This window comes from Taudactylus pleione, unplaced genomic scaffold (genome assembly GCF_031769625.1).
Source record: "Taudactylus pleione unplaced genomic scaffold, aTauple2 ptg000061l, whole genome shotgun sequence".
NCBI lineage: Eukaryota > Metazoa > Chordata > Amphibia > Anura > Myobatrachidae > Taudactylus > Taudactylus pleione.
Genome location: NW_028284463.1, coordinates 11,533,754 through 11,561,202, shown reverse-complemented (window position 1 = coordinate 11,561,202; position 27,449 = coordinate 11,533,754). Strand labels below are relative to the sequence as shown.

Sequence of the window (27,449 nt, the reverse complement as noted above, 5' to 3'; positions counted from 1 at the left end):
ACCTATTCTACCCCCTAACCCTAACCTCCAACCTAAGTGCCTAACCCTAGCCCCCCCCTTCCCCGCCTCCTAAACCTAACCTCCTGGGGGGGGTGCCTAACCCTAAGTTCACCCCCCCGGGAACGCTAAACCTAACCCTCAGTCCCCCAACCCCAGCGGCTTTCCACACCCATCAACCGGTTTACCTTCGATCGGTAAGCCGGGTGTCGGGCTCCCAGCGTAGGGAAAATGACAGGCGTCGGGATTATACAGTCTGGAAGCCTCTGGTCGGGATTCCGTCCATCGGCTTCCTGACTGTTTCCCGTTAGAATGGCCTAGTCAAAGCCCAGATCTCAATCCAATTGAGAATCTGTGGTCAGACTTGAAGGTTGCTGTTCACAAGCGGAAACATCCAACATGAGGGAGCTGGAGCAGTTTTGCCTTGAGGAATGGGCAAAAATCCCAGGGGCAAGATGTGGCAAGCTCATAGGGCACGATTCTATTCTATGCGATGCAAATAGCGCCGGGAGTGAGCTCCCGGTGCTATTCAATACACCGCGCTGCCAAGTCCGACTAGGATTTCTTCTCGCATCCCCCCGGGGATGAGAGCAGAAATCCGACAAAAGTCCTGGCGTGAGGCTGTTTTCTGCCCTTAGCGCCGGGAAGTTAGGTCGGGGAATGCCCGTTATCGCGCCTTTAAACAGGGTGTTTAGTCGCGATACCGGGCATTCTCCGACTAAACACCGCACACAATTGAATAGCTCCGGGAGCTATCTCCCGGCGCTATTCACATCGCATAGAATAGAATCGTGCCCATAGAGAGTTATCCAAAGCGACTTGCAGCTGTAATTGCCGCAAAAGGTGGCTCGACAAAGTACTGACTTTAGGGGGGTGAATAGTTATGCACGCTGTAGTTTTCGGTTATGTCGTCCTAAATGATGTTTGATTCACAATATAAAAAAAAAAAACACAACGTCACAGTTGTAGGCATGCTCTGTGAATGAAATGATGCACACCTTCACACAATCCATTATAATTCCAGGTTGAGGCACCAAAACATGAAAAATGCAAAGGGAAGGGGGGGGGGTGAATACTTTTGCAAGGCATTGTAGGCGGGTGCGGGCAGCTGTACTTACATGGCTTACATGCACAATTGCCCCACGATCCACGGCTCTGGGGCAGAAAGTTTGTTTGCTGTGTAGCTTCTACATTTCTGATTGGCGGACAAACCTACTTCAAATAAGATAAGAACTGAGAAGTAAGATTTACTGTACAACAAACCGGGACAACACGTGTGAAGAAATCTACAAGCTAAGACCTTTGTCTTTACTTTTCAGCGTCTCCAATAAAAGGAAGTTATTTCATTTTTCCACACAAGAATAATAGACAGACAACATTAGGAGAGACTTGTATTGTTTCCAAATGATCTTTGCCAAGAATTATACAGCGAGTGGGGTTTACATACTATGATCATGCCTTATCCCTATTTCACCTTCTAAGTTTCCTCAGGTCACCATGTCTGGTTCTTACAAAACCTGCTGATTTAATGGCAGGCGAGGAAGGGAGCAGATATACTATACAGCAATCGTTCTCGCGGTTAACTTTTTCTCCTTATTTTATTTCCCTTTGGATTCATTTAAAGGGTCTCCGTCAAGACCGCTGTAGATTGTAGTTCTATTCATGCTTGGTAAGTCTTATGCAGTAATGCTTATCCCTACACACTTTTAGAGGGAGTCAGTTAGCTGCAGGGTTTTAGCTGCCAGGTTAAGTACCCAGAGCTATGGAATTTCTGCCCGCGACTAGCCCAAGGGTGCACTTAAAGGGGATTTCTGCGTTAAATAGTGCTTCCGGGGCTAGTCGCAGGCTTATCACGGGCGGTAATTGCATTGCTCTGCGCACTTAACCTAGGAGCTATGCTTTACAGCTGCTTAGTCACGGGCTTACCGTGGGAGATAATTGTATAGCTCCTGGTACTTCAACCAGGAGCTAAAACCCTGTGGCAAGTCCTGAAGCAAATCTAAATCCCTAATTTGTATATAATACAGTATATAGGCTGAAAACGGCAGTTGCCATAAGGTGCGAACACACTGGGCGATAAAGTGGACGACTGAACGATAACTATATCGTTGTCGTTCACTATATCGTCCATTTTGTACACCAGAACGATAGCGACGATGCGCATTCCCATGGGTCGTTCGTCATTGTCGTTCATCGGGCTGACATGCAGGCCAACCTGACGATATTGTCAGTTTGCTGCATGTTGGGGAATGGGGGAGAGAGCCCAGAGTCAAGTTTGCTAGTTTTTAACTTTGTCCCCCAACATTTTTTTTTCGCCTCCAAATTCAAAGTGATTTTTTTTTTGGGGGTGTTGAGTGTTTTTTTTTTTTTTTTTACATTTTTTGACAGTTCACATGTGGGGGGCTGTCTGAAGGCTGCACGTGGATTCCCACAATGTTGCACCCCAAAACCCCAATTCTGCACTTTTTTCCACCTGCTATTCATATCTGTTATATTGCATTCACTTTCCGCCTAGGCAGAAAGTCTTTCAAATCGAATACGGCGATACTTTTCCACCTGGCGAAATTACGTCATTGGCGAAAAGTTTTCGCAAAAAACTTGCGAAAACTGCTTTTTGCTCCAAATTGAATACGGGCCTTAGTTGGGAGATGCCGGCTAGTGCCCCTTAAGCCGGGTGTTTAGGCGCACCAACCGGCATCTTCCGACTTAAATGTCGTCCGCAATGTTTTTCGCACTGCTCTAAGCTATTAAACAGCATCGCGTCTGGCACTTTAGTCGGATTTGTGCTCGCACCCTCAGGACAGCACGAGACAAAATCCTTTAGCCGTGCTGACAGCGCAGTGGATTGAATAGCTGTGGGAACTCCTTGCAGCCACCATCTAAGCATTTACATGTATTCATTGGAACAGGATAATGGGTGTTAGATATTATAATAATTGAAGGTGCAGTTGCATATATACCAGGGAATTCTTTTACTGCTGATGTGCCACCGAGCACAGTGGCGCACGTAACGGCCAGTTATGGTACCCCAGACATCGCAAGTTTTCATGCGCACATATATTCGGTGCAAGCAAAAAGTTGTGATGCACAATTCCCAAACAGCACACTAAGTCCGTCCCACCAGAATTGATCGAATCCCCTAGTCCCCCATAGTCTATGAAACATTGGGTCTCATTTAGGCATGTATACGGAAACTCGATACCTTGCAAACTTCTCTGATGGAGGGGCGCCTGTGTCATCGAACACAGGGACGGGGTGGGGTGCCAGCCTCCGTTCTGGAAAATAGAGGCTTGTTGTTCCCATTTCCTGGAAGCGCCAATACCAGGGTCTGCAAGCTGTCGTTCTGAAACAGGGCGGCCGCTTGCATCGTGAACGGCCGCCTCCATGTCGGTCGTTAGGCTGTGGGTTAACACCCACAGCTCTAACGACCGCTAGAGTGATGGTTGCGATGGTCAAAAGCATCGGGGCTAACGACGAGACCCTAAGGTAGGGTCTCGTCAACCTTTATGCTCTGTTTGAACAGGAAGCTCCCCACTGACATCACCGATGATGTCTTTGGGGTCGCCCCCAAACGGCAAGCGTTTAGACGGGAACGCCTCTGTTTGGCCCCCAGGCCGCCCAGCAAACGGAGCGAGCTGTCACTCAACATAGACAGCTTGCCCCGTCTGCTACGAGACCCCTAACGACTGATCACCCGTCGTTAGCCGGGTCTCGCGCATGCGCACGACGGAGCCAGCTCCGTCATGCGCACTGGAGCAATATCGACCCGGTTGCGAGCTCTTAGAGCTAACGACCGGGTCTGAATAAGCTCCTGAGTTTTTAGTGTTCCCCTCTAAACAAATGTGTGACAAACTAAAGTACTTCTAGAGTACCAATATCTAACTAATGATGGATTAATTAAGGGGAAGTCGACTTTCCTACAAAGTTACATAAAGTTTAGTTCTTTGTCCTATATTAGTAGATACAATCTTTGTCAAGGCAGGTTCTCTATTGCCGTATCAGACTGACCCTAGTTCTCCTTTTAACATTCATATTTATTTGCACTGAATTGTTCAGTGTGCGGTGTGACGGTACCTGTACACGGCGAGATATGTCCCATTTAATAGTTAATCTTTGATCTGGCTTCCTGCCACTGCCACCGAGCACCAGCCCTATAACACACGTGTAAGAGACATTATAGCAATGTGGCTCTCCGATTTATTTGTACGTTGTGATGTATAAGAAGTTTGCCCCAGCTGTACAATGTGCATGTTGTAACTGCTGCACGGATGTCTCTTCTCCCAATGGGCGGAATTCAATTGATTTCGCGGCCCGCATCTCCCGTCTAAAGTGACAGGAGATCGCGGGCCGCTATTCAATTGTGCCAGAATTTCACGCTGATCGCGCCCATAGAGGTTAGGTTTAGCCGCGTAAAGCAGCAAAACCCGACCAAAGTGCTGGGCGCGATCGCGAAAAGTGATGTTTGGCCGCCCAAACATGTCACTTTTCGCACATTTCAGCTCTCATCCTCCAGGGGCTGCGAGCTGAATGTAGCGCTTGGCAGCTGATCGCGCCCGTCAGGAGCAAGAATAGAATAGCTCCGTCGGGCGCGATAGGGGCTGGAGAGAATTGAATTCCGCCCAATGTGTCACCGCCGTGCACTGCCTTAAATGTCACCGATTCATCGTAAGACCTGCAATATGCAAATAGCTGGATATCAGCAAGCACATCACACGTGGGGTGATTCAATTAAATACGACGTTGACAAGCGTTGGTAATGAGTTCCCGGAGCTATTCAGTTGTCCCCATTGCACCCAGATGCAGGTTACGTCGCCGTAAGCCTGGTGTTGGTAAACTGCTTTCTCCAACTTTAGTGCCGGCTATGGTGGTGTTAACGCACGTGTTAAGCCCGAAACTAGCGGCACTAGTTTAGTCTGATTTCTGCTCACACCTCAGGGGCTGCGAGCAGAAATCCTCTAGTTGTGGGTTAACAGCGCGGTCAATTGAATAGCTCCAGGAACTAATTCCCGGCGCTATTCAACATAGCATTTAAGTGAATTGCGCCCCCATAGAAAGGATGGGACACAATTATTCTTCACGGTTTGGTAGTGACAATATATTGTACTGTTATGCGCTGATTTATCTTCTGAGCTGGTGGTGGTGTCCATGTTCTAAGTTTGCTTTAACAATTGCTAAACTTGTAGGAATATGTGTGTGAGGGGGGGGGGGGGGTGGAATTACTGCGACCTCTTCCAAAAGTAGGGGACAGAGAGCAGATGCTGTAAAATTACAAACTTCATTCTTCTGTTTTTACTTGTTATGGTTTTTCTATCTGAAGACGTTTCATTATGCAACCGTGTGCCTTTGCTATAGCGTATATAGATTATGCCGTTAATAAGCATGGCGATGCAGCAAACCTTATTTGGGGAAAGCGAGAACTGGTGGCTTGAAAAAGAGATGGATAGGAGATGTTTACAAGGAAGTGAGTTTTGTTGTGATTGAAGCTGCAATAATGGTTTAGAAAATGTTGATGTTTGGAAGCTTAAGTGAGAAAATGTGGATTGGTGAAGTGATGGAAATATTCAGCATTACTGTAGGCGTAATTACACAATTCTTGTTCCGTACGATGAGCTTGCATAGTCCTCAGGAGCTGGTGGACTGATGTCTGGTTGGTCAGTGAAGCTGTAGGGTAAAGGCCCCCATACATCAACGATGGATTTTGCCGATCACCAGACACCGGGATCAGGGCATTTATGGAATCCAACATGTTGGATTTCCCTGATTTGCACATTCCGACCAAAATATGATCATCGGTAAATCGGGGCTTTTTAAAATGAATAATTTCACTGATTCCCCGGCAATCAACGTTGGCCACTGATCGGCATTTCAGGTTGAATCGGGGATTCTGTGAAACAGCCGCCTGATGTATGGGGTATTTAGGAGTGAATGAGGACTGCTGGGATAAAGAGAATATATGTGTTGAACAGGAAGGGGAAGAGAGATCTGTACGGGGGGGGGGGGGGAATATGGCTTTGATAGTCCATAGCAGTATTTATTCATTTATTTTTCTATCTTCACAGATTTTGGATCTTTCTTTGACTTGGAAAATGACCTTCCTGATGAGTTAATTCCCAATGGAGATCTCAGCCTCTTGGGCACTGGTGGGAGTCTGGGGCAGGATGCGGTCTCTCAAAACAAGCAGCTTTCTGATCTCCTCCGCGGAGGGAATCCAGGACTGGGCGCTGGCATGGGAAGAGGAGGGTCCGGCAGCCCTGTGCATCAAAGTATGGGAGGTCAAGGACCGCAAAACAGCCCGGGCCTCGGTAACATGGGCAGCCTCAACAAGAGCCCACTCAACCAAGGGCTCTCTGCCACTCCTCCCTCCGGATTGAGCAAGCAAACAACTGGCACACCCGGCCCATCAGTGGCCACCGCCCAATCGCAAAAGCAAGTCGGCATGGTGGCGGGGAGTCCGGCGGCTCCACAGGCGTCTGCCGGTATCTGCATGAACTCGAACTTCAACCAAGGACATCAAGCTCTGTTGAATAACAATGCTGGGCACGCGTTAATGAGCCAAGCCCAGCCAGCACAGGGACAGGTCCTGAACGGGTCACTGGGCCCGGCTAGCAGAGGTCGGGGAGCGGGCTTGCAGTACAACTCTGCCGCTTTGCAGACTAACCCTGGCAGCGTCCTCGCGGAAACATTGACACAAGGCACCGCGACTATGCCGTCTCACACGGGAATGACCACTGCTCAGGCAGGACCCATGACTAAAGTACGTACTGAATTTCTTGGTGCTAATCTGTATGTCAGTGTTTCCCTTGTTGGGTGTTAGCATGCATTCCATGGTATTTGTATCACAAGGGTCACAGTGTGAAGTGTGTGCGCGCGCGGCAATTATCATTATAAATAACACCAACATGGTGCTCGGTATAAATAGCTGTCATTCTTTTTCTGCAACATTTTTACTTAAATATTTAAAATCAACAAGTGGTTTGTAAAGATGAATATTATTTAAAATGCATGAAAATTGGAATTGTTTTAAATGGGGCAGAGGTATGATTATTTCATGCGACCTATAAAGACCTTCCAGAAAGTTTACGCAAAATACTTATGTCTTCAAAGAATCGGCTAGTGCTGTAATGTGCAGGACTTTTTTAGGCTTCTAATGCTGGTTTAGTTTGCATTGCTGTATTGCTTATAGAAAGACATGACTTCGAAGCACAGAAGGGGGAATTCAATTCAGTGCGCTGTTGATGGCGCCGGGAGAGGGCGCTCCCGGTACTATTCCATTCAGCCCGCTGATTAGCCCAACAGAAGTCCAGTCTGAGAATGCAGGTTCTCGTGACTTAACCTGGGTATATAGCCGCGAGAACCAGCACTCTCCTACTAAAGTGCCGGCCAGGAGGTTGTTAGTGCCGCGCTAAACCGGAAAGCAGCCTCGCGGCTGGCACTTTAGTTGGATTTGGTTTAGTCGCCCTAACAGCGCGCTGGATTGAATTCCCCCCCCAGAAAATGGTCAGTTACTCTACACTGGGACATGGCACAAGCTGCACCCTAGATTGTACAGAGCACATTGCAGCAATTGAATATTGGGCCTGATCCAGACCCGCTCGCAAGCGGGTCGATGGCCGGGCAGTGCGCACGCGCGAGCGAGAAATTAACTCGCTCCAGGGCTCGCTGCAAAAGGGGCGGCTGCTGATGTTGATCAACAGCTCACCCCGTTTTGTAGGCGGGTCGGGGGGTGGCTTGCCAAACGGAGGCTTTCTTGAAGGAACGCCTGCCGTTTGGGGGCGGCCCTACTGACATCACTCGTGATGTCAGTAGTGAGCTTCCAGCTCTATTAGAGCATGAAGACCACTGGGGCTTGCGGCAGACGAGACCCTACCACAAAGGTCTCGTCGCAAGCCCGATGGTCGCGACCATCACCTGGCCGCTCGCACAAGCTGTGGGTGGTCACCCACAGCTTAGCGAGCGGCCAGAAGGCCGGGAAAGAAAAAAAACGCCCTTCAGACCTGCGAGCTGCCTCCGGCAGCGAGTGGGTCTGAATCAGGGCCATTGTGCACTGGGCACGTCTTTGGAAGAGCGCACCGATGGCTAGAAATCCAGTCAATGCTAGAAATCTGAGGTGTCTGAGCACTGAACGTAGGAATAAAGGAACATTGATTCACACTATCATATATTCTATATATGATATGGTTGATCAGGTCAGTATGGCAGTAAAAACTAGTCCTGCTGACCTGAGCAGGAACCCACTTAAGGCACGTGCAGGTCATCTAATAATAATTGTGACTGTATATGGAGATTGTTACATCCAGTCAAAGTAGCATCTTAGTACATATATATAAGGGTAAGCTATCCTTGAAGCCACAACGCTCCTGTCTGGTTCCGTTCTTCCAGTTGTCTGTGTTCTCTGCATCTTGTGGCTTGCACGTCCTCTTTGCTGGTATTACTTTTGCTTCGAAGTGGTTGGCTGCCGCTGTGACATGAGCTATACTGGTGAATTCTGTTCTTAGAATGATCCTCTTCATTGGACCGCATTAACGTAACGCAGAATTGTAAGGCGCGCGACGGCTCGGTGTGCTTTAGCCTGGTTACCCGCTCATGTTGCATTTGTGTCAGATATGTGGTTCACATGCACATGGGGGCTTTTCTCATTCATTTCAATTGCCCATTTATTTTAGTGGGGTTTCCCTGTTGGAATGAGTGGGCTATTGAAATTAATGGGAGATGGTTTACTTGTATATCTAAAAATCATCCAGTAACCGCAAGCTGGGGTTTTGCACCTCAGTGGTCACAGTGTAGGGTTACGCCATCTCTATGCAAGTAAAATAAAGCAGCCCTGGTGTAGAATGAGGGAAGGAATAATTGACCAGTCCTACTCTTACCTGCTCAGCCAATCACAAACTGTTCTCCCACTAGGTGCGATATGACTGGCTAGCAGCGAATGGGTAGTTGCCATGGGCTCCATGCTTTAATTGTATAGAAGTAGAGATTAAATCGTCTGTGCTGTGTAGCATTGTACAGGTGTGGTATATTTTGTTGACATTCACCATGCCGACATGGTAGCAATGTCAATGTGCATGGCATGTTCATATTGACCATGTCAACACAGACTAAATGTCGACTATGGCCTAACCCTAGTCTCCCTTCCCGCAGCCCAACCCTTAACCCACTGCTGACTGTCCGTGCCGTGGGCTGACATTGTTAACATGTCGACAGTCTTCAAATGCCGACCTGTTCAATGTCTACATAATTAATATTGACTTTGTGGTGTTTGCATTACTAGTACATCTCCTCTTTACATGTCTATGAGCCATGTACTTTGATAACCTGATGATTTTAACTGAGCTTTTACATGTAGTTTACAGCTCCATTGAAACGAGTGGGCTATTTTTAATGAATGGGACATACTTCAAACCCACTGAAATAAAAAAGCCATGCCCTCACTGCAATGTATGAACATAAATTGGCATGGACACACCAAAGGGCTCTCATTGTTACATATATTAGACGCCAGTGGCTAAGTGGCCTTATTCTGTTCATTGCATGTTATTGTCTACCCACTATTTATTTACATCCATGGACTTTTATGTTTGAGGCTTACATGTGGGCACGGGTGGGATTCTATTTGTCAGCGGATTATCTTTTCCGCTTCGCCAAAGCAAAGGGATATGACCGCGTGTTGCGTTGCTGGAAGGAAACATTGAACAAGTTCTTTGTAAATGTACTGTAGAATGTGATCACTGGGGTGGGAAGAGAGCACAGTCTGTCTATGCACTAGGGGCTTGCACTTGTCATGAAGCGCCTCATATCCCTGTGGTGTCACCGTTCTGAATTTTGGCTCGGCCCATCAAATCTGCTCTTTAGCATCTCAATGAAAACTGCAGTGTATAATAGTATTCATAGCAGACAGTGGAGAAATCGGCCGACTCGGGTTTAGCCTGTGTGTAACCATTTTGAAGAGCAACCTTTTCCCATATGGGCGTTCCTGCAGCGTTCGTAACGTAGATAATCTGGCTGCTTAACCAGGCAGTGCTTCTATATAAATGCAGGCTAGAATTAAGTAATCGAAGCGTATATATGGCATACGGAAAATGGTTTTACATTTTATATATATATATATATATATATATATATATATAATTTTTTTTATTTTTTTTTTCTCAGCGGCCACATTATGTAAACTGTTTGTCCCAAAGGTGCTGTATTGCATTCCTGCAGTTGTGAAACTACAAGTCCCAGCATACTCTCCCAAAGATCAGCTGGTAAAACACACTGGGACTTGTAGTTTCACAACAGCTGGAGAGCCACAGGTTGGCCTATGGGAATGAGTAGGGAGCAATAGGGGGAATGTATTGTCGGTGCTTATGAATCACTTCCCATAAGGTCTGCATCTCAGATAAGAGGCCGTTTTCTCTGAAAGAGAACCCAGAGGGCTGAGGACTGAGCAGTCAAAGTTTTTAATCCCTTCCAGACCATCCTATAGAAATGGCAGCAACTTAGAGGATGCGAAATACAGAACAGCCCTGTTTGTCACCTCTCGCCACTAGCAGAGAGTCTGAGGGAGACTTTTTATTTTTTTATTTTAAATTCAGTTTGACCTTGAATGCACTCTAATGAAACTGTATATGGCACCACCAGTGATGGCACCACCATCTTTCTCAGGACCTTCATGCAAAGGTAAACTAACAGTGACTGCAAACTAACAGGGACTTTACCAGTCCTTGTAGTGAGAGGTTCTTGCCCTCTGGTAAGACCACCCACTGCTGATGGGTGTCAAACAGGACGACCGTTGGCTGTGAGATTCCATGGTGTGGGCTGACTCCAGCACGAGTGTCCAGTGTGGCCATCGAGTTCATCTCGATCAGATACGGGAGCCCGTCACTCCCCTGGATCTGAGAAGGGCAGCCATAACTGCTGTGATCTTTGTGAACACCTGCTGTGCTGTCACAAAGTAAAGAACAGAAACTCAAAGTGACAAGGCTGAATGGTAACTCACTGGTCCATGCCAGATCGGTACATGTTAGTATGTGTCCTTGATGACCATGGACACCATGAACTTGTCTTCTTCCATGCTCTTGCTAACTGTCCTGCGGGGTTCCATTCCCTAGTTACTGAACTGCACATAGTTGGGGGCTTTAAATGGTCCTTGATGTGTACTCCGACTTAAGGCTCATTTTAGGCTTCTATAACGAGCAGTGGAGCCACTGGTCTCGGAAGAGAAGCAGACCCGCAGTCACCACAGCAGTGTCTGGGTGTGCAGCCTCCCTGCATCCCTCCATTGGTGGTGAGGATTTGACCCCTTAGGATCTTACTCTTCACTTTTTCAGAGGGACTGATGGACAGGAACCTCAGACCCTTGGGTGGATGGCTTCCTGTAGCTTCACATGAGAGAACAGAGGTGGGAGAAGGAGCTGCTGCTCCCAGAAAATGGCTGATTTGTGTCTGTTCCGTTGAGCTTGCGCATGGGATATGGCACCAGGGAGAATGGCATCTTTCATCCACACTCATCACCTGCTCCCATTCACGGATACAGGACTGTTTTCAGGTTGCACCCACTCTGTGGAATGCCCACCTACACACACTAAAACTATCCTCTAGTCTCCAAACCTTCCATCGTTCCCTGTTAACTCACATTTTTAGATAGGCATCCCATATTCCCAAACCACCCAACTACCCAATTTCATCCCCTATATACAGTCCACACATAACCTCCATTAGCTATCCTACCCAATTACATCCCCACTATACAGCACACACATATCCTCCATAAGCTATCCTACCCAATTACATCCCTTCTATACAGCACACACATAACCTCCATAAGCTATCCTACCCAATTACATCCCCACTATCCAGCACACACACATCCTCCATTAGCTATCCTACCCAATTACATCCCCACTATACAGCACACACATATCCTCCATAAGCTATCCTACCCAATTACATCTCCTATATACAGCCCACACATATCCTCCATAAGCTATCCTACCCAATTACATCCCCACTATACAGCACACACACATCCTCCATAAGCTATCCTACCCAATTACATCCCCTCTATACAGCACACACATATCCTCCATAATCTATCCTACCCAATTACATCCCTTCTATACAGCCCACACACACATCCTCCATAAGCTATCCTACCCAATTACATCACTATACAGCACACACATAACCTCCATAAGCTATCCTACCCAATTACATCCCCTCTATACAGCACACACACATCCTCCATAAGCTATCCTGCCCAATTACATCCCTTCTATACAGCCCACACACATCCTCCATAAGCTATCCTACCCAATTACATCCCCTCTATACAGCCCACACACATCCTCCATAAGCTATCCTACCCAATTACATCCCCTCTATACAGCACACACACATATCCTCCATAAGCTATCCTACCCAATTACATCCCCTCTATACAGCCCACACATATCCTCCATAAGCTATCCTACCCAATTACATCCCCTCTATACAGTACACACATATCCTCCATAAGCTATCCTACCCAATTACATCCCCTCTATACAGCACACACATATCCTCCATAAGCTATCCTACCCAATTACATCCCCTCTATACAGCACACACATATCCTCCATAAGCTATCCTACCCAATTACATCCCCTCTATACCCTGTCTTTGTGGGGGCGATTCATTTGTTTTTTAGGGCGCCTAAACTAATAGTCACCCAACGGAGCTATTCAATCGTTGCTTCGGTTAGGCACACACAATCCACGGTTTGACACATTTCTGCTCGCCGCCTCCTGAGTTGGCGAGCAGAAATGTGCGATTAGTCGGCTGTTTGGTCGCCCAAAGTAGGACTTCAGACTGGGTTAGCTGCTATACCCGGCTAAAACCCCTGCTTTTGAGGCGCCCACATGGAGAAACGATTTGTTTTTTTTGGGGAGCCCAAAGGAGCAATTCAGTCGACTCGCTACATCTGTCTGTTATGACAGACTTGTATTTATTACAGTTTGTTCCTAATTGTAATGCTCCAAGGACTATGCTGGCGCTATGTAAGTAACCGATAATAAAATAAAAGCATGGCCACTTGGGCTGTATGGATCTCGCATAAGTTGTATTATTAATACATCTGTATTATTACTACTCCCTATATTGTTTCATTGGGGCATTCCTGGAATTCTGGGTGCGGTTTTTGTGTGACGGTGACTCAGTGGGACTTTTGTGAATAGGAGCGCAGGCAGCTATAGGCCCTGTACCCAGAGCAACCGATCAGATGCTGCTTTCATTTCCTAAACTGATAGTGAAAGGAGTCTGAATGGTATTGCTATGGGTGAGTGGTTTTTGTTTCTCTGTAGTTACCTGAGCACTAGCTAGTGCACGAGTGGACATTGGCCTGTGAATATTACGGTGTATAATCAGGTGTTTGTTTCTGTAAAATGCTCCTGTAATGATACAAGTCACGTTACACAGAAATATCACTTATGGTCACTTTGGGGGGAATTCAATTAGCATTGCTCTGAGCTATTCAGTTGTTCACCACCTTCTAGCGCACAGGTTCTCAAACTCGGTACTCAGGACTCCAAACAGTGCATGTTTTCCAGGTCTCCTCACAGAATCACAAGTGATATAGTTAGCTCCACTTGTGGATCGGTTAAAATGAGTCAGCGAGTAATGACTACACCTGTGCAGCTGCTGGGTGACCTGAAAATGTGAACTGTGTGGGGTTCTGGGGACCGAGTTTGAGGATCACTGTTCTGGCTGATACCTGCTCGCGCCCACCTGAGGGTGCAAGCAGCAATTTGCGTCATCTAGTGCCTTGTGGCTAGACGCGGTGTTGCCGCGTGCGGTAACAGCTTTGTGACCGGGCTAAGTCGCCTTAAACTGCATCTTGCTGGTTAATTGATGCTAATTGAATTTTCCCCCTTTTTTTTTTTTTTTTTAAAGGGGAGGTCAATTCACTTGAGCGCAATGTTGAATAGCACCAGGAAGGAGCTCCCGGAGCTATTCAGTTTGCCGCGCTAAGTCTGACTACAGGATTTCTTCTCTCACACTCCGGAGGTACGAGCAGAAAGCGGACGAAATGCTGTTTTCCGGCTTAGCACGAAACTAACACCATCGTGGCCGGTACTTTAGTCTGAGAATACCGGTTAGCATGACTAAAAACTTATGGCACAGTAACCGGCATTCTCCGACTTAAGTGGTTCCAGTCAGACTTAATAGCGCGGTCAATTGAACAGCTCCCGGGAACTCCTTCCCGTGGCTGTTCAGCATCGCGCTGAATTGAATCGCCCCCATGTAGACATTAGCAAAAATGACATTCCAGAATATTAATCTATAATAAGAATAAGATTATGTTGATCACAATTTTACCTACAGTATCTAGGTTTAGCAGTACGACATGTGAGGTACTGTACGCCTGTTGTAGCCTAAAGAGGGCACCACGGCCCTGAGGTCAAGAGTTCAATTTCTGACCAAGGTGACTGTCTGTGTGGAGTTTGTATGTCCTGTTCGTGGTTGAGTGGGTTTCCTCCCACACTCCAAAAACATACTGGTAGATTAAATTGTCTTCTGGCAAAAAAAACCTAACCTTTTCAGTATATGTGTCTCCATGTGGTAGTCATATAGGTCTTAAGCTCCACTGGGGCAGGAACTGATGGGAATGACGGACACGTTCTGTATGGAATATGTGTGCACTATAATAGAGACGATCGGCCTGATCAGGGGTGGACACTGCTCCGTCCGCTATTGTGTATGTAACTTGAGTCGCTGCCGCTATAATATACAAATGCTAGTTTCAGCCTCCCCCCCCCCCCCCCCCCTGGTGTAGTAGCCTGCGTCACAGAGACACCCACTTTCAGCGTTGCTGCGTGCTGTAATTCATGACACGCCACCCTTGCGTGCACCATAGAGACTTGCACCTGACTATGGCCGCTGCGGCTCTGCGTCTGGGAATTGCAGCCACTTTCACTGACACGGCCACTTTATGGACTTTTTTTTGTGTGCGTTCACTTCTAACCTCCTCTTCGGGACTCCCATCACTTTGCCGCCCCATATCTAATATCTGGCCGGATTCAATTTGCCGCGAAAAAGTTCGAGATTCGGCAAAGTTTTCGCCTGCTTAATAAATGCGCGCACCCGCTTTTCGCCCTATTCAATTGTAAAACAGGTGAAAATGCATATGGGCGATTGCAGCGAATAGCGGAACCAGCGAAAAGGTCAGATTTTTTTTTGGGGGGGGGAAATCAGTCTGTACCCCCCAATAAAGCCTAACTCACGCGGGGAATGCATATAGAAGTGTATTAATAACCCTAATAAAAGTAATTGGGGATCTTATTTTGAGTGAAAGGGCTGTTATATGCATATTTACATAAGTGTTTAAAAATGATAGTAAGCCATGTCTTTTATGGAAAATTATTGCTGTAGTTAAATTGGGGGTACATGTAAATGGGTACTAGTATATTTTGGGGTTTGTAAAGTGCAGAATAAATGTTTAACAATACACCTGCTGCAGCCTCCTGCAGTACTAAAAACACCTGTCCCATCCATACAGCCCCCCAACATACCTGTCCCATCCATACAGCCCCCCAACATACCAGACCCATCCATATAGCCCCCCAACATACCTGTCCCATCCATATAGCCCCCCAACATACCTGTCCCATCCATATAGCCCCCCAAAATACCTGTCCCATCCATATAGCCCCCCAAAATACCTGTCCCATCCATACAGCCCCCCAAAATACCTGTCCCATCCATACAGCCCCCCAAAATACCTGTCCCATCCATACAGCCCCCCAAAATACCTGTCCCATCCATACAGCCCCCCAAAATACCTGTCCCAGTACTTAAGCCCCATTTTCCAACACTTTCTTTTTTTTTTTTTTTTACATTTCCGCCCCAAAACTGACATGTCTTTTTTGGGGTGATTTAAGAAAACTGTTTTACATTTTTTTTGCCTAATTAGTCATTAGGGGGGGTGTCCAAAGGGTTCTGAACCATGTCCCCCACATTTTTACCCCAAAATATGGATTTTGCACTACTTTTCTCCTGCCTTTTGCTGGAGAAACTTTTTTTTTCTCCTGTTTTTGCCTATGGAGTTTTCGCCTAGGCGACAACGGCCTGGAATTGAATAAGGCGATACTTTTCGCCGATCGAGGCTTTTCGCCTCTAACTGAATACGGGCCATAGTGTTCATTCTAGCAACCCCTGCATCTATCACAGCCAGTGCAGTTCCTCTTTCCTGCCTGGGGTGTCGCTCTCTGCTCTGGTGCTTCTAGCACACTCAGCTGATGCAACAAACTGCTGAGATACAGACCAACCTGTGCTAGAAGCACCAGAACAGAGGGCGACACCCCAGGCAGGAAAGAGGAACTGCACGGGTTGTGACAGGTGCAGGGTGCTAGAATGAAGACTCTTGATAGTGACTTTAATCGGTTGCCACCGTCGGTCCCATACGCAGCAGTACCTTTTGTGCGTTTACACACAGATTACTGTATGACCCCAGATGGCCTTAGTTTTGGTTCCCTTGCCAACTTGTTCACCGACCTTTTTTTTCTTACTACAAACAAGCAATGATTGCAGGCCCGCGGAGGTAACAAACCAATTTCAGCAAAGGTTTTGAGATATCGGCTGCAAAACTGGGTAAAAGTTTTGCAGCTGATATCTCACAACCTTTGCTGAATTTGGTTTGTTACCTGCACCTTCCCGCGGGTCTGCAATCATTGCTTGTGATTTCTGTGGACCACACACCTGTTCTCATGTAGCGGTTGTATCTCTGTTTTTTTTTTTTCCTTCCACAGATTGGCCTTCAAGGCAACAGCAGCCCATTTGTACAGACCTTCAACCCAGCACCTGGACAACAAATTCGAGCCCAGGGGGTAAATCCTCAGCTTCCCACCAAGCCTGGCATGGCAAATAGCCTTCCACCATTCCCCTCCGATTTGAAAAGCTCACCTGTCGCCAACGTGCCCAGCATGGTAAGGCCGAACAATATATACCACCTGGAAAGCTTTTATAATGTAGATAGGTGGCTCGCCCTGTGCTGAGGCCGGTCACAGCTTTAAGTGGGTTTAGTGTGTTCTGCTAAGGTACATGGGCAGTGTAGTGTTTTTTTTCCCATTTGCCGGGATGCTGTCTCTTCTATACTCACATTGCACTATTTATATTATTACAGCAATATAAAACAGGTCTTCCTGCAATGGCGGATGGAACACATTCTTGATCTATTTATCTTTTGAGATAATTTAATATGAGCATTTTTACATGAGCCATGGACTTTTTAGATTACATGTGGTTGTTTTGGTTTTATGCTCCCTGGCATGTTTCTGCTCCAGGGATGCGGTGCTTAAACTCTGATATACTTCTAATTTATTTATATTCCTTACACACATCTTTATAAAGGGGGCAGATTCAGCTGCCCTGAGGCAGCACTTAACGCTGATCTCAGAAATCTGCATTTAATGCTGCGTTGGAGATGCTCACGGGTCTCTTAATAGCTTTATTTGGTAGAAGAGTCCCCACCAACAGACCCTTCTTCCTGAGTACTACTTATATATTTGTTCCTGTGCTGCTTAAATCCAACTGTTATATTCTCTAGTATAGATTAGAGATAAGCGTATTCGGATTTCCTCGCCGAGTTCGGATTTTTCCCGGCAAAAAACGGGACTCGGAAAGAGGCAAAACGTCATCTTTCATGGACAAACATCATCATTCCTGGACAAAAGTCCAGGAATGATGATGTTTGTACATGGAAAAATTACAGTTTGCCTCTTTCTGAGTCCCGTTTTTTGCCGGGAAAAATCCGAACTCGGCGAGGAAATCCGAACCAATCCGAACCCGCTCATCTCTAGTATAGATGTAGTGGGCCGTCAGGATCATGGCTGTTCCATATCAGTTTAGGAATTAATTGGGATATGCTTTTTATTTGTGCATTTTTTTTTATTTTTTTTTAAGTATATGCATTCCTCAAAATGTGGTTTTTTTTTTTCTTTTTCCGTTTCCCAGTCTACCTTGCAAGCCCAAGTCCAACAAGTAGGCATCGGTACCACCCCGTCCATGGGAACCGGTCCCACCGCCGACCCAGAAAAGCGCAAGCTCATCCAGCAGCAGCTGGTTCTCCTGTTACACGCCCACAAGTGCCAGCGGCGCGAGCAAGCCAACGGCGAGATGCGGGACTGCGCACTACCCCACTGTCGGACCATGAAGAACGTGCTGAACCACATGACGCACTGCCAGGCTGGGAAAGCTTGCCAGGGTACATAATCTGATATTCCATACAGCAAGCGACACCAGAGTGTAAACTCCATGCTTAGGTCCCTCTGGCCCCATGGGGCATTCACCTACTGTTCTTACTCTTCATATGCTTAGAGTTACAATGCATATTGCAGTTTTATTATTGGATTTGAAGCTATTATCAAGAAAAAGCGTATTAAAGTTCTTTATCGTTCTGGCAAAATAGTTTGTCCATATTCGAGGCCATGCCTGGCAGTAAGATAGGCTTTCTTATGGAGTTATATAATGTATGAGCCCTGTACTTTCTTCATATATCTTCTCTAAAAAGGAAACCGTTAAAGGTGTATACTGTCGTTTATAGGCCTGTATGGTCTATAAGTCTATACTGTTGTCTACAGGTCTATACTGTAGTCTATAGGTTTAGCCTGTCTACTGGCATCTATAGGTCTAATCTATCTATACTGTTGTCTATAGGCCCAGGCTATCTGCCGGTCTGTACTGTCTACTATAGGTCTAGCCATTTCTGTAGTCTTTTATAGGCCTATACTGTCTTCCATAGGTCTATACTGTCTTTTATAGATCTAGCCTGTACTGTAGTGTCTTTTATAGGTCTGTAGTGCCTTTTATAGGTCTATACTGTCTTCTATAGTGTCGTCTATACTGTCTTCTATAGTGTCGTCTGTACTGTCTTCTATAGTGTTCTCTACTATCTTCTATAGGACTAGCCGGTCTATACTGTCTTCTATAGTGTTGCCTATACTGTCTTCTATAGTGTTGTCTATACTGTCTTCTATAGGTCTATGCTGTTGTCCCCGTGTACTAAACATTTACCATTCTCCTCCCACACCACAGTTGCCCACTGTGCTTCCTCAAGGCAGATCATTTCACACTGGAAGAACTGTACGCGGCACGATTGTCCTGTGTGCCTACCTTTGAAGAATGCCAGCGACAAGCGGAATCAGCAACGTAAGTGTTTGTCGCGGTCACGTCTTTGTGAGCTACGTGTCAGCCACTCGCACATTACATGGCATCGGTACCGCAACCTTTCACATGCCAACACAGTGCCGCTGCTAGAACACTGAAGCGTGTTACAGGGTCGTCTAGCTGATAGGAGCGCACGTCACATTTTAGTGACCACAGACTGGTGCTGCAAAAGCCAAGTAGACTTAAACACTGTGGTCTATTAGTGATGTTCCGTGTGTTGAGGGAAAGCGGACACATTTCTCATCTTTGTACCTTTAGAAGTGATGAGCAGCCTGTGAGTTGCTTGTAACTGACCTGGAACATACCCAGCATGACATTAGTGCCTTCCTCCTTCTACAGCTCTCCTGGGATCCCCTTCCAGCGGGGTGCAGAACACGATTGGGGCAGTGGGCGGAAGCCAGCAGACTGCTCCGTCACTCAGCAGCCCGAATCCCATCGATCCCAGTTCCATGCAGAGGGCGTACGCTGCACTGGGTCTTCCCTACGGTAACCAGTCCCAGGTCCCGGGCCAGCAGCCGGCACAGGCTCAAGTTCATCAGCAGATCCGCGGAATCAATTCACTGAGTGAGTAATGTGGGCGGGGGGGGGAGGGGTGGTTTTAGCGCCAGCTTACGCGCCTGTGCGCTGTACTTCTCAGTGTAATTTTGCAAATTTTGTTTTTTATTCCTTTCTGTTAATACGCTTTTCGTTGAGTCCGTATTTTATGTAGTATGCTTAATAATACTTCTCCTTGTGGCCTTGCAGGTGGCAATCAGATAAACCTCTCTGCTGGAGGCATGGCTGCCGACCAGCAGACCAATCTGATCAGTGAAGCGGCTCTTCCCACTGCCCTGACCAGCACAAAGTGAGTGAGATGTATTTACCAGTGACAATGACATGTGTTCAGCAGGACTGTCAGAGAAGCAGCAGCACCTCCAGTCATACAGATGTGACCACATACATCTTACCTCTGTGCGCTACAAGTCGTTTTAAACACGTCAGCGCCGCCGTGCAACTCCGTAGCGCAGAGCGGCTTTTCGTACGGCTTTTTGCCTTCAAATGCGCCTTATTCCCAAAGCAAATAGGACACACTTAAGCTTATGCTGATTAAAATATGCGGCATGCCTATATTCTTTGTGCGAATGCGGGCGTATCAGCATGCGAAACGCTACGTTACAGTGTCAGCGGCTGTGACACTGTAACGTAGCATTTCTCACGTAGATACACCTGCACAGCATGGCGGGACTAGAAGGGCTGTTTAATGCGCAAGGAAGTAAGATGTATGTAGAAACGGCTGGATGTCCTGACTGGGCTGGATGAGTGCAGCTTGCATAGTGAAGAGTTCAGTAGCAAGTATACCTGGTATTTGAGCAGACTAAGTGTTCCAGCTATCCTGCAGGAACGGCAGGGCACTGGGGTGGCCGGCTGGGAGTCTCTGCGTGCGCCGACGGCCCCGAAAAAAGGGGTTGTGGCTGGGCGGGGAGGGGGCATCTACTTGGGACACACCTCTAATTTGTCACGCTTGGGGGCGTGTCCAGCACTTGCGGAAGTGCTGGGCTTTCCCCCAGGCTCTCCCCTCCTCACAGTGAATAGATGCCTTGCGCGTGGTGTCTATTCACCCGGCGGTGATCGGTCTCCGCAACTTTTCTCACCTGCGGGACACTCTGGCCCGCGGGTGGGGAAGGCCGCGGGCATGCTGTTTTTAACGGGGCGCCGCTAAAAGGGCAGAGCCTTTTAAAATCAGGCAGGGTGCGCCGCTCTGCTAAACCAAGCTAGCGGGAACACTATATGCCTTACTACCCATCGCTACATGGCTGCACAGTAATTGGCATTTATGTGCCACAGCCCCGGCGCCATAGGCATTATTCTGGCACAATCTGTGTGTAGTTTGCGTGTGCTCCATCTATATGCAGGGTCTGACCCAGGTGTTCTTGATTCCTCCAGAGCATACCATTAGGATAACTTTATTAGTGTAAATACAGCATTTATGTATTGGAGAATTTGGATTGTAGAATCTGACAGCTGCAGCAAAATACAGTATACATGTAAGAGTTCCTGCCTAGGAAAATAATGAAAACTCTGCTATAAAGGCTATTTATGATCAGACATTATGCAGAGGAGTCTATGAGCACTCAGAGGAATGGGAGTTAGTATTGTGCAGTTGAGGAACCAGGTCCCGCTAACGTCTATGGCCAAGCCCTGCTCCCCATGCTGCCTGCTTGCCAGCACCTGTTCCTGTTATTGGTCATATGAAGTGTGCGGAGACACATCCCTTTGTGAATATGATGTCAGAATAATCGGAGGTGATTGTAACAGCTGTTCATTCCCGCACCAAAGATCCTTAACGCGTTTCGCTGCTAATGTGCACATCATCAGAAGGGGAATGCTGATTCCTCTGTTCCAGTGTATCCAACCGGATTAGATTGCTTAGGCTACACCCAAAGAACTTAATGGCACATAAATTGCAGCACATTCCGCAAACGAATGCCTGTAAATACATTTGCAAACAAACTTCCACATGTATCAAAATTATCCGTTAGCTTTTTGACTAATTTAACCATATATAATAATCTATTATACAAACGACTATATGAAATTAGGCTTCATTTATGACATACATTATGGCCCGTATTCAATTAGAAACGAAAAAGTCCCGGACTTTTTGCCTGCCGGGCTTTCCGCCTACATTGCGTGTTTTTGGTGAAAACCCTTTCCGCACGCCTTGCCGCTTTTCGCCCTATTCAATTCAAAAGGACGCGAAAACGGCACCCGGCAAAACTTGAGCAGGCGGAAAGTTCTCTCAAAAACGGGGAAATCGGCCTGACACCCCCCAAAAGATGCACTGACATGGGGGATCACTATGGATACCCCCGAATTGCCCTGCTGGAGGTATATGGGGTATTTAAATGGTCTCCAATAGGTGCTGTTTTGCGTATTTGCATAAGTGGTGAGAATAGATTTTAGATGGTTTTTTAGGAGAAAATAACTATTCCCATCAAATTTGGGGTACATGAAAATGGGGGGTAGCATATTTAAAAGTTGCAAAAGTGAAGTTTTAAACATCGTGAAAAATCCACCTGCCGCAAGCACCTGCAAACTTAAAAACACCTGGGGCATACTTGGGGACCCCCCTGCAGTCTATTTCGCTAGTTTTTAAGTGTCCCCCCCAACTTTGGTCTTTTTCACCCCCAAAATGAAAGTACATTTTTGGGGGTGTTCTGAAGTATTTTTTAAACTTTTTTTTAAGACCGTTTACCTTTTGGGGGGGCTGTCCCAAGGGTGCTGGGTGTTTTTCCAATGTTTGCACCCCAAAACCCCAATTCTGCACTTTTTTCCGCCTGCTATTCATAGGCAAAACTTTTTCGCCGGGTCCATTGCATTTTCTGCATCGGCGAAAAGTATATGGAATTGAATACGGGGATAAGCTTCCGTCTGGCGAAATGTCACCCGCGATACTTTTTCGCCGAAACTGACTTTTCGCTTCTAAGTGAATACGGCCCTATATATGTTCTCACCTCACCATCCAGACCAATGGGCAGTAATATATGCAAACATCACGTCTATGTACTAAGGTAAATAAAGTAACAGACCAGAGGACCTATGTACTAAGTCATGGAGATAAAGTTACCACCCAATCAGTTGCTAACTGTCACTTTATAGGCTGTTTGAAAAATGTCAGGAGCTAATTGGTCGGAACTTTATCTCCGTCCACTTTCTCTCTCTCTCTCGCTCGCTCCAAGGCTTAGTACATAGACCCCCAGGTCATATACACCAACATTAACATAGAGCAAGCAATTCTATAAATGACGTTTATGAAGTGCAAATAAAATGCAAAACATAAGTATCAACCACAGTCATTTTATAAAAAATGTATATATTTTAGGGATGTGCAGGCTCGGATAGGTTCGAGTTTGCACGTGGAGTTCGGATTTTTCCCTCCAAAAAAACGGAACTCAGAACGAGGCAAAACGTCATCTTACATGGACGAACATCATCATTCCTGGTCTTTTGTCCAGGAATGATGATGTTCGTCCATGTAAGATGACGTTTTGCCTCGTTCTGAGTTCCGTTTTTTTGGAGGGAAAAATCCGAACTCCACGTGCAAACTCGAACCTATCCGAGCCTGCACATCCCTAATATATTTATACGTATGTTTTAAACACGCTGGTCGCTATTTATTAATTTCACTATTTACACACACACACACACACACACTATATTTTCATTCATTCCAGGTCTAGCTTTGTGTATTGCGCTGTTTATCCTTGCCACATATTTTCCATATACGTATTCAGATATGTCCTCATACACTTTTGCTCAAGTCTCACCAAGTAGCCCCTCTCGGCACGCCAGGTGTCGGCGGCCTTGGGCACGCCAAGCGTCTTTCCCGTGCAAAATGTGCTTCTTATTCGCGTAAATAAGTATAACAACTGCGAGCGACAAAACTACTTTTACTTTGCTAGATCACACTGATAATTTGATGTACAACGTTTGTACATCTGTGTGCGACTGAGTCAGACCCTGTGTACGAGGTGCCACGATGCAACGGGCACGGCTTTATATTCACCCCAAGTCCTGTTGTGCCTCATCCGCGACTTTGTACATGTTTACCAATCCCTGTGTGGTTAATGCCGCAGCCCAGCGGTTCTAGTACACTGAGGGGTGTTTCTCTGTGAATGCAAATAAGATCTAAAATTGAAAGACACATACGGTACGCCACTCCTCTCCAAGCGTCTCGGTTGCTCCGGCCGTCCCGCGCTGTATGACGTATAGACGCCAAGTGTATGAGGACACAACTGTATGTAGTAAAGTGACACGTAGTCGTTGCATGTGTGGGAGAGGGTGAGTAGTGGTACAATTGTTATCCTACCCCTGTTATTGCCCGTCATTGTTTTATTTTGACAACTGATCATTGTCCGTAATATGTCGGTGCTTTTATGACTAATAATAACCTCTCCGCACTGCAGTTCATTGCTGAATGACGGTAACGGCCCCGGTGGTGTCTGCAGCTTAGGCGGCAGTGTCGGCAGCTTGGGCACTATGCCTACTGCTGCTCCCCCTTCCACCACCGGTGTGAGGAAAGCCTGGCACGAACATGTGACTCAGGACCTTCGGAATCACCTTGTCCACAAGCTGTAAGTGAAGCGCGCTGCTTGTCTCAGTGACGCCCTACAAATGTATCATGTTGGTGAATCCGCTGAGCTGTCATCTATATATCTAACCTCGCAGGGTCCAAGCGATTTTCCCCACGCCCGATCCGGCAGCCCTGAAAGATCGGCGCATGGAAAACCTGGTTGCTTATGCCCGAAAAGTTGAGGGTGACATGTACGAGTCGGCCAACAGCAGGGTATGTATTTACCTAATCCTAAAACCTTCTAAGGAACACATGGATGGGGGCTGCTATGTTTGAGTGGTTCTAAAGAAACTTATCCGCCCTGTTAAGCAATTAGACACATGGGGAATTGATGGATGACACTTCTATAAATGGACGGGGTTGATACATTAATTTATTGTGTTGGTATCCTTACAGTTTGTTGGATACAATGTTGTTGGATATAATGTTGAAGACCTTCATGATGTAATACATAAGTGTACCAGCATCAGAGAGGATTACTGCCATTAGGGGCAGAGATATTCCCTCCGGTCTGGGGGCTCACACATTGCCACTCATATAATAATAATTGGTATTCACTAATTTAACACAGATGAATATGTGGGAGGAATATGGCTTTTTTCAAGGAACCTTTGTAACATAAATGAATGATATTTAGGAGCAGACCTCCGTGTAGATGATGTTTAAATGATGTCATTGGAAGTTTACTGTCTTAGAATGTAAGCTCTTACGAGCAGGGCCCTCTACTCTCTTGTGCTTCTCCCTACTTCACTTTCATCTACTCCTTACTCCCCACTAGGGCACCTAACACTGTTGCTTATGCTCTGCTGCTTATGTGGGTGTTATGGTCGCTAATGTAGTAATGTATATTATCCATGTCCTGCATTGTATTGATTTGTAAGTCACTGGTCACCTATTTATGTACTTTGTAAGGCGCTGCGGAGCACTTGTGGCGCTATATAAATAAATTGTAATAATAATACTGTCCGAATCTGTATTCCCCTCCCCAGGATGAATACTACCATTTGCTTGCTGAAAAGATCTATAAAATCCAAAAGGAGCTGGAAGAGAAGCGAAGGTCACGTTTGCTGAAGCAAGGGATTCTGGGTACCCAGGCCAACTTACAGACCCCCGGCACGCAGGCTCCAACTCTTCCACAGGCGGCCGCTGCGTTGGGCCAAGCACAGCCTGTCCGGCCAGCCAGTAAGTCAGTAGGGATGAATGAAGTGCCCAAGTTGTATGGGAGGTATTGTGAACAGAACTCGTTGCATAGATTGTCTCCCAATTTCTCTCTCTTATTGTAGATGGCCCCCTCCCGATGTCTTCGGTTCCTATGAGTAGAATGCCACTAACTTCAGGTAACAAATAAAATGTTCTGTTGTTGCCAGACACCCATTGAGTGTGCACTGTCTTTGGCGTATGTTTGTATTAACCAAAACCTAATGTCTGAGAGATTGCGGCTTGTGATAGGTATTCCCAAACACCCTCCAGCCCTATCCCCCTCCCTCCGTATTAAAGGTGGGTATCCTAACGGATTTGCCAGCATTGGGAGAATGGATGTACATAGCAGTCACTGGATAAGCTGGCGAGGGCTGCCACTGTTACCGTTTACTAGGTAAAAGTTAAACCCTGGGAAACTATGACAATGCAGTTAGTTCCTAAAGCATCGATTATTTAATTTCATGGTGACTAAAGGACTGATTTCTGCGATCCCACAGGCTTGGGTACACTACTCTTTAATTGATTGCTGTAGCTGGTCACATGACCAGAGTGTGATATTTGGACCATGTGGATGGCTGGGCTCTGATAAATTGATGTTAGAGCACAAAGGGAGAGATGTATCAAAGCTTGGAGAGAGATAAAGTACCAGCCAATCAGCATCTTACTGTCATTTTTCAAATGTAGCCTGTAAATTGACAGGAGCCGATTGGTACTTTCTCTCTCTTTCCATTTTATCTCTCTCCAGGCTTTGATACATCTCCCCCGAAGTGTGATCTCTTTGAGTTGTGTTTCTGCAGGGTACGCGCTATGCGGCCAGCATAAATCTGGAGCAATGTATACGTAATCTCTGCGGCTCCGTTACACACACAAGTTTTCCTAAGTGCCCGTCGTTGCTTGGTGCTCGGTTGGGTCTCTATACTTTCATACTGTGTTACTCTGAAGGCACTTGATCAGCAATATACGAAACCTTTTTTTTTTTTTTTTCTGTTGTGGCAATTCAGGAATGAACCAGTTTAACAGCATGCCCATTGGGAATGTCCAGATTCCTTCTGCCCCCCTGGGACCCCGTGCAGCATCCCCACTAAACCACCCGACGCAAATGAACAACATGGGGTCCGTGCCTGCGGTAAGTGCCATCTATGGCATAGGACGTGATGCCTTAGCCATTTGTCAGCACCATCTGAGATAAAACCGACTGTAACAGGGAGACGGCCACACACGGGCGGTTGAATTACATCCCACGATTGTCTCCATAGATGGCGATGTCTCCCTCCCGCATGTCCCAGCCGCAGAGCATGATGGGAGCACATGGCAATAACCTGATGGGTCCAGCACAGACTCAGAGCCAGTTCTTACAACAAGGGCAGTTCCAGAGCAACGCTGCAGGCTTAGGGGTAGCGTTGGGGCAGACGGGAGCAGCAGCTGCAGTGTCCCAGGTGAGAAGATTTGTTTGTATAGAAACTTATAAGCCTGTGGTTAAGGAATGTATTACTAAATATGTATCCTTCTCATTTATTAGCAGGGACAGGCGCCCACTGCATCTCTGCCAGTCAGCAACTCTATGAACCTGTTGGGCCCCCAAACCAGTCAGCTTCCGCGGCCAGCTCTCTCCCAGTCTCCCCTCCATCAGACCCCACCATCAGTCACCGCTTCACCTGCCGGGATGCCTCCTGCCCAGCACCCAACACCCGCCGGCATGACGCCTCCTCAGCCGGCAGCTCCTTCCCAGCCATCCACTCCGCTGCCCCCAGTAGGACAAACCCCAGCTCCCACGCCCGGCTCCATCCCGAACGCTATGCAGGCACAGAGCACCCCGACAGTCCAAGCTGCTGCCCAGGCTCAACTCACTCCTCAGCCGCCTACTCCTGTGCCCAGTCAGTCTGTGCCCACCCCACAACCATCTCAGCTGCAACCCACGTCTGTGCATGCAGCAGCCCCTGGCACTCCAGTAAGTATA

General features: G+C 46.9%; 1 protein-coding gene across 2 annotated transcripts in view; it reads left to right on the top strand.

The window, feature by feature from the left end:
• CREBBP (CREB binding lysine acetyltransferase) overlaps positions 1 to 27,449 on the top strand; it is a 53,457-nt gene that overhangs the window by 10,622 nt on the left and 15,386 nt on the right. For both annotated transcript variants that reach the window (XM_088464724.1, XM_088464723.1), the window contains exons 2-14: positions 6,057 to 6,751; positions 16,764 to 16,940; positions 17,968 to 18,217; positions 19,048 to 19,161; positions 19,519 to 19,743; positions 19,924 to 20,023; positions 24,126 to 24,293; positions 24,388 to 24,505; positions 25,282 to 25,474; positions 25,576 to 25,629; positions 26,494 to 26,618; positions 26,749 to 26,928; positions 27,012 to 27,440. In XM_088464724.1, the coding sequence (XP_088320850.1) occupies positions 6,057 to 6,751; positions 16,764 to 16,940; positions 17,968 to 18,217; positions 19,048 to 19,161; positions 19,519 to 19,743; positions 19,924 to 20,023; positions 24,126 to 24,293; positions 24,388 to 24,505; positions 25,282 to 25,474; positions 25,576 to 25,629; positions 26,494 to 26,618; positions 26,749 to 26,928; positions 27,012 to 27,440 (2,828 nt within the window). The remainder of the gene's footprint in view (positions 1 to 6,056; positions 6,752 to 16,763; positions 16,941 to 17,967; positions 18,218 to 19,047; positions 19,162 to 19,518; positions 19,744 to 19,923; positions 20,024 to 24,125; positions 24,294 to 24,387; positions 24,506 to 25,281; positions 25,475 to 25,575; positions 25,630 to 26,493; positions 26,619 to 26,748; positions 26,929 to 27,011; positions 27,441 to 27,449) is intronic.